The 7,108-nt window shown below is 34.5% G+C and overlaps 1 protein-coding gene across 1 annotated transcript; it reads right to left on the bottom strand.

Moving 5' to 3' along the window:
• Window positions 1-3,119: 3,119 nt before the first annotated feature.
• Window positions 3,120-5,301, bottom strand: LOC103487351 (BTB/POZ domain-containing protein At2g24240). Its single transcript, XM_051081548.1, has 2 exons — window positions 5,082-5,301; window positions 3,120-4,844 (listed from the first exon to the last, which is right to left on the bottom strand). The coding sequence occupies exon 2, from the start codon at window positions 4,729-4,731 to the stop codon at window positions 3,391-3,393; it is 1,341 nt and encodes a 446-aa protein (XP_050937505.1). The 5' UTR covers window positions 4,732-4,844; window positions 5,082-5,301; the 3' UTR covers window positions 3,120-3,390.
• Window positions 5,302-7,108: the final 1,807 nt, after the last annotated feature.

Raw genomic sequence — 7,108 nt, forward strand, 5'->3', positions numbered from 1 at the left:
GACGACAAATGTTACTCGAAATGAAGATTGAATCGGGAAACCGAAAGAATAAGTTTATTTTTAAATTAATAGCCTTAGAGTTTTGATTTCATTCAAAATAATGAATGGAATTCCATCATAGTTATAGATAAAAAAAAAATAAAGGACAGAAAGGTATAGAAAACATATCACAAAAACATAACAGAAAAGGACACCAACCTAAAAGAAAAGTTGTGCATAAACATATACAAAAAGGAGAACAGAATGATATAGGAAAAGGGAAATTACAACATATATGCTAACAGTAATGAAGAATCAGCAAACAGAGAAAAAGAAAAAGAGAACTTACAAAAGATAAGTTAGAACCACATAGAGGATACAAAGAGAGACAAGAATGCAGTGAATCAAAAGAGGAAACGTGGTAATATATAGGGGAAAGATGGGGCAAGTTGAGAGGACTTGAAGGGAGGTAAACCAAAAAATAAAAACCAAAGTAATGGACTGCAACCTATCTATCAATAAAAGACAGGGAATCTCTCTGCTACAACTTACATAAAGCATAGCAAAGTCCAAAGAGTCAAATGCTATATACTGAAACCTATACCAAAACCATACACTAAAAATAGATGGATGAGACAACACTGGACGAAAGGAAGACCAATACAGTATGAAAGTAAATGAAGAATGTAAGAATACAGAGAAATAAGAATAGAAGGATTGTAACAAATTTTGTAAGCAAATATGAAGTCAAAACCATACAATAAAAACATATGGAAGAGACAACACTGGAAGGTTAAAGCAATAAAGACATGACAACAATACAGAGAGATAAGAATACACTATGAAAATAATAGAAGAATCTAACAATACAGAGAGATAAGAATAGAAGAAATGTAACAAAATTTGTAACAAAAGAATACAGAGAAGACATAGAAGAATTGTACAGAGAGATAAGAATAGAAGAATTGTAAAAAAATAGAAGAATTGTAACAAAATTGGTAAGAATACAGAGAAGACATAACAGAATTGTAACATGGCCGGAGAAATTTAACCAATAACACAGAACACATGGGTGCAATAATACAGAACACATGGCCGGAGAAATTTAACCAATAACACAGAACACATGGGTGCAATAATACAGAAGACATGGTCGCGAAAGGTAAAGCAATAACACAGACGACATGGCCGGAATAATACAGAACACATGGCCGGAAAATGTAAACAAATAAGACAGAAGACACAACAGAATGCGAACAAATATATACATTACAAAAGAATTCAGTTTTACACAAAATTCGAACTCATCATCGGCTTTTAAAAAAAATGGATTGAAAACTCCAATACCTCCCTACCAAGCTCCATCGACATCCAATGGCATAGTGAAGTATCTGTCTTATTGTCAAGCGAAAGACCGGACAACATAATGGAACCGCGAGCGGCAAGGAGTAAAGAAGGAGCCAAAACCCACGATTCCAAAAGGAAATCGTGTTCGGAGCCAACGAAATCGTTGGCTTCAACAAACACAGAAGTCCTTTTGGGAGTGAGAGAGACGGATGAGAGAGATGCAGAGAGAGATTCGACGTAACGAAATCCAGTTTCATCGCGAAAACGCAATGGCGAAATGGATTAAAGGATGAAGACGAAAAAAAACGAAATCGAGCGGACAACACAGAATGAACAGAAACCCTAGATTCGTTGAGGGAAAAGACGAAAGAAAACAACATGCAGTCGATTCCTTGAGGGAGATGAAACAAATGGACAAAATGATACAAAAGGAAGGAATGGATTAAAGGATGAAGACGAAAAAAAAACGAAATCGAGCGGACAACACAGAACGAACAGAAACCCTAGATCAGTTGAGGGAGAAGACGAAACGAAACAAAACGAAGTCGATTTGTTGAGGGAGATGACAGAAAGAAGAGAAAAACGAAAAAAATTTCGATGAAGAAGGGTTGAGGAGAAGATTGAAATCGGTTTCAACGTGAAAATGGAACACAGATTGAGGGGAACGACGAAACCAGATTAACGAAAACGGGGGAAGACGCGAATCGGCGTTGGAAGGGGCAGACGAAAACGGGTTAAGGAAACCCTAAAACTAGGGTTTCCTTAACCTTGGGCCCAAACGGGGGTTAGGGTTGGGCTAACCTAAGCCTACAGTCCCAACCCTAACCCCAAACGGGCCCTAAAGTTTCAATTTTGTTGTTAATATTTATATATACTAGACATCTTCTAGATACAAGATCCAAAGTTAAGAAACTATTAAACACAAAATTGAAAGTTTATATATCTAATTTTTAAACGATCAAATTTAGTCAGTTTTTAAGTACATCGTATGTTTAATACATATCTGCTATCATAGCAGGCAGATTGTTGTCTTGGTAAAACGAGCGCTTGCACAATGAATTTTCATATATTGAATCGTTCTTTTTCCATTATTGTAGAGTTCTATCTAATATAAATAGTGGGATTTTCAAGTTTTTTAAATTTTGTGAACATAAGGTTATAAGTTATAAATTATAGGTTTCTTTTTATAAACTTTTCTTTTTACTCAAATACACACTGATCTTGCTCTCCACTTTGTTTTTCTTTTTTTTCTTTGCCATCTCTTGCTTGTGTGCTTTTAGGTCTAGTCTTGCTCTCGCAAGCTTATGTTCTTTGTTTCATAAATTTGATCTCATCTCTTTTCAAACTCTTGTTAGTATTATGTGTGTGTATACTAGGCTCATGACACTAATTCAGATTTATGTTGGCTTTGTGAGATTTTTTTAATTTAATTCAATTGATTTCTTAATTTGGTGAAAGAAATTGTGCTTTACATTCTTTCCATCACTACAACTTTAAAATTAGATGAAAAAATTGATCCATCAAGGTGTGGCAAATGTACTATAAAAAGTTAACAATTTGACAGGGAAGTGTGGCATAAGAATGTCTTTTTCTTATAAAAAGAAAAAGAAAATCAGAACTACCATTTGCTTTTACTTTTGAAAATGAACTCATTACATATATTCTCTGACCTTATCATGTATGTTCAAAGAAATAGTATTGCTTTAATTTGAATGAATGACATTACTAAGATATTTTCACTATAGATTTGAAGTCTAGTCTAAGAAAATGACATTGTAATTCATAGAAAGAGATGAAAAAAGATGAAAAGAAATATTGAGATTACCTAATACTGTTGTAGTGGGAAACCCCATACAAACTTTCTGCTCTAAATCTTCCTCCAAATAATGGCAATGGCACCTAAATTTCAATCTCTCGCACTGTTTTGTTTTGTTTTGTTAGCCAAGATCTGGGATTTAGACGTCCTGCTATATACATCTTCATTTTTCTTCAACTAATCTATCTTACAAATCTAACAGCCAACAAAAGGCGAATCAATTTTTTTTATCAGAAAGAAGCAAAGCATTAACTGAATGATGAAATTATAGGAGCAGGTGGTGTCTCCCATATATCGAAAACATTTTCCTCGCTATGGAGTGCGAAAAGGCGATCCCCACCAATGGAGAAGTCGCAGATTGAACCACCAACGCTTCGCCGAAGCCTAGACGTCAAAACCCAGTCAGGTCCGCACAACACTGATATAGAATCATTCATGGATGAGAAAAGCTGCCCTTCATGTAATGCTAACTTGGGGTAGCATGGCTCTTCTGGCATTTTTCCCTTCATTAGCTTACTTCTTGAGCTCCATCTTATGCTTCCTCCACCGCTGCTTCTCAAATCCAAAAATCCCAAATCTTCATACTCATTCACTACACATATAGCATTGTTTTCCTCCATGGCTATGGCATCTCTTACTCTCTTTTCATCTACCGTCAATGGAGCTCCAATATCAGACCAAGACCATACCATTTTCTTCTCCCTAAAATCCAATAGGCTAATGTAGCAATTGTCCTTTCTAGGAAATAGAGTTGCAACCAATAAGCAATTCGTTCCATTCAACCATTGGAGTTTATCAGCATCCCCAAGTGACCAACCTGCAGGTTCATAGAAAAAATCTGTTTGTTTTCCTGTCATTTGATCCCAAACACCAATCCCATACTCATTGCTTCTACCTTTACAACTAGAGAAGATTTTATAATCAGAACTGAAACTCAAAGCTCCGGCTGTACAACTCTTTACCTGATTGTCATGACTGACTTGAAACTTATGCCGAAGCTCGCCAGTTGACTTGCAGAACATCCCCATTCCACCGTCGCCGCGGCCTAATCGCTCACAAACGCTGATCATGATATTCTCAGCATTGATCCACCCCACGTCGTTGACTCGCTGATAATCAAGATTGATTGGAGGGTGTTCGTCGAGCATCCAATCATAGACATGAACCATAGAGCCATGAGCAATGCAGCAACCACCATCGGGACCGGCTCGGATGGCAGTTCCGTCTCCTGGGGCTTGGCCGGTTGCAGAATGGGAAAGCTTCAATCTATTGCCGTCGAATTGACCCCATTTGGCAGAGCGGAAATGGTCCTGCAGACCGTAGAAAAGAGCCTCCCGATAGAGGAGTTTCTCCGGCATGTTAGCCGGGATATAGAGCTCTCCGGTGCGTAAGAGATCAAGTAGCACGGCGAAGCAATCAGGGTTCCGATCAATGAAGAATTCATCGGAATTAAGGGATTGTAAATCCCAATTATCATCAAAAAGGGCCCCAAATAAAGAATTCCGGCCAGCATTCGCAAGAGTTGTAGCGGTTGTTTCGAACAATCTACCCCCAACATTGAATCTCACCCTATCTTTCTGAATCCCCATAATTGAATTCCCTCGAAACGGGAAAACCCAGATGGGGTTTTGGCAATTGGAAACAAATTAAACTCAATTTCTCAAGATATTGCTAAACAGTCAAAACAGAGGAATAATCCCTCCTGCGAAATCGTAGAAAACAAAGAACAGAAACGAGCTAAAATTAGAAGAGAAACCAACCCAAAGATAATCAAATAATAACAGAACACACAATCAACAACAGGATCAAGAAGCTTCAAATATAAAAGAAGAAACAAATTGAAATATAGCAGAAGTTCAGAGAGAAAATTACACGACTCTCGAGCTGAAAAAACAGAGGAAAACAAAAGAAAAAGACGAAATTGATAATCTGTAAATACCTTTTTTTTCCCTTCCTTTTCTGAAAAAAACTATGATTTGGGTAATGAACAATGGCGGAAAAAGAAGATGGGATTTTAAATTTATTGGATTTGGTGAAGAAGAGGAATTAATAAAGAGTTTGGAGCGGTTGGATTTCAAAAAGTTGACTCTCTCTCTCAACTTCATAGGGGTCTCCTCTTTACCTTGTGTTCGGAGTTTGGACAGAGTCCAACTTCAAAGACAAAAATATCAATAATGAAAAATAGAAGAAGAAAGAAAAAAAAAAAATCATTGGCATCGTGGGCTCCGCTCCTAATTTGACATATCTTTAATATAAGACCGTCCGATGAATCTCCACAATTAATAGGGTGAGCGCGTCCGCACATGAGTATTGACTTTATTTCGGTAATTTCTTGCAATTAATAAAATCGGCTATCACACCCCCAAGAAACGGTGTCGTCTCTTCTCCCCATATTTTATTTCCCTCCCCTAGAAAGTCTTTAATTATACTTCAACCCAACCCAAATCTTAATCAAAATCTTTTCGATTTTCATTTCTATATTTGGACATTTTATTGATAATTTAGATAAATTATTTCTATTTTGAAGATTTTTTGTTTTCTTTGAGGTTCAACAAAAGATTTCTCGATAACTATAAGAATTGGAAAAGAAAAAAAAGTGCATAAGAAAATCTTTAAATAGTCCTTAAAGTATGGATTTTTGACTTAAATTTATCTTGTAATATTTACTTGATAAACATTCAACTTTTTTTAACTTGAATAGGCATTATTACGATTTAATTCCCTTTTTTTATATATTTTTCTAAAAAAAAACTAAAATTAGAATTCTCTAAATTTAGATTTAAATAATTTAAACTTAGAGTCTAATATATAATATATAATTACATTGAAAGTTTAGTATATCGAGTCTCCAAGTAAAGAAGTATTGAAATCTAAAGTGTTTTGAAAGAGAAAATTGTGTATATTTGTTTGATTTTATCATCTTGGATATGGTGACATAGTTGTAGACTTACAAACAACATTTTACATGAACATTCATTCCAATTAATTATATCGTTATGTTTGAAAAATTATAGTAGTTTGTTGAGAGTTGTAGTTTGTTGAGAGTTATCCTAAACAAGGTCTAAAGTCTATAGATGGATGAAAAAGAAATGATAGACGACATGGAGAAATGTATGTCCCAAAAAGGTAACATTAAAATCTCAAGTTTTAGGTTGACAAGCCAAGTTGAATTTGCCTCCAACGCCCTACAATCTTGAGGACTACAACAACCTGATTTTGTCTACGTTGCAAATAACTACAAATGAGTGTTACAGGAAAGACATTATAAATGGTCTTGTCTAATACCGAGAAAAAATAAGAAGTAAGAACTCTGACATTACTCTATGTTCAAAAATATATATATACTTTATGTACTAAGTTACACATTAAATTAGTGTAAGTTCTCTCACATAGGTCAACTTAAAGATCAAGACCAGATCAATGGACAATCTACGAAGGACGACTCGCGATTACAATGTACACATGTAAGTTTCATGTGACGTATGGTTAATTTAATAATTAACAATATGACTGATTGTTTCCAAAAATAAAAATTAGAAGGCAATAATTAATATTTAATAGAATATTGATATTAACAATAATTAGATATGGAAAGTGAGATGTACATGCAAATAATATGTAATATATAGAGAGTTTTCAATTGATTAATAAAGAAAAAAAAATCCTTAAAATTTATTTTATATTTCAAATCAAATTAATTATTCACACCATCATTAGTTGCTTAAGTGTTAAGCTTTTATTAGTTTCAACAACTTTGTATTTTAGAGATTAGAGAGTGAAGATATTTCTTTCTTTCACTAATTTTTGCACCCAATAATTGATCCTATTAATTTCAAAGCTTCTTTCAATCTTAGGATAATGACTATGATGTGTAAACCATTTTTGTACCTAAATGGATAAACATTAACTAAACCTCATTGGTGATAACTTAATTAATTAATTAAATCACTTTTCAAACATAAAAAT

The sequence above is a fragment of the Cucumis melo genome, chromosome 2 (assembly GCF_025177605.1).
Source record: "Cucumis melo cultivar AY chromosome 2, USDA_Cmelo_AY_1.0, whole genome shotgun sequence".
Classification (NCBI taxonomy): Eukaryota; Viridiplantae; Streptophyta; class Magnoliopsida; order Cucurbitales; family Cucurbitaceae; genus Cucumis; species Cucumis melo.

What these genes read in the sequence shown, in the direction of transcription:
- LOC103487351 (XM_051081548.1), bottom strand. Translation starts at nt 4,731, where the DNA reads ATGGGGATTCAGAAAGATAGGGTGAGATTCAATGTTGGGGGTAGATTG.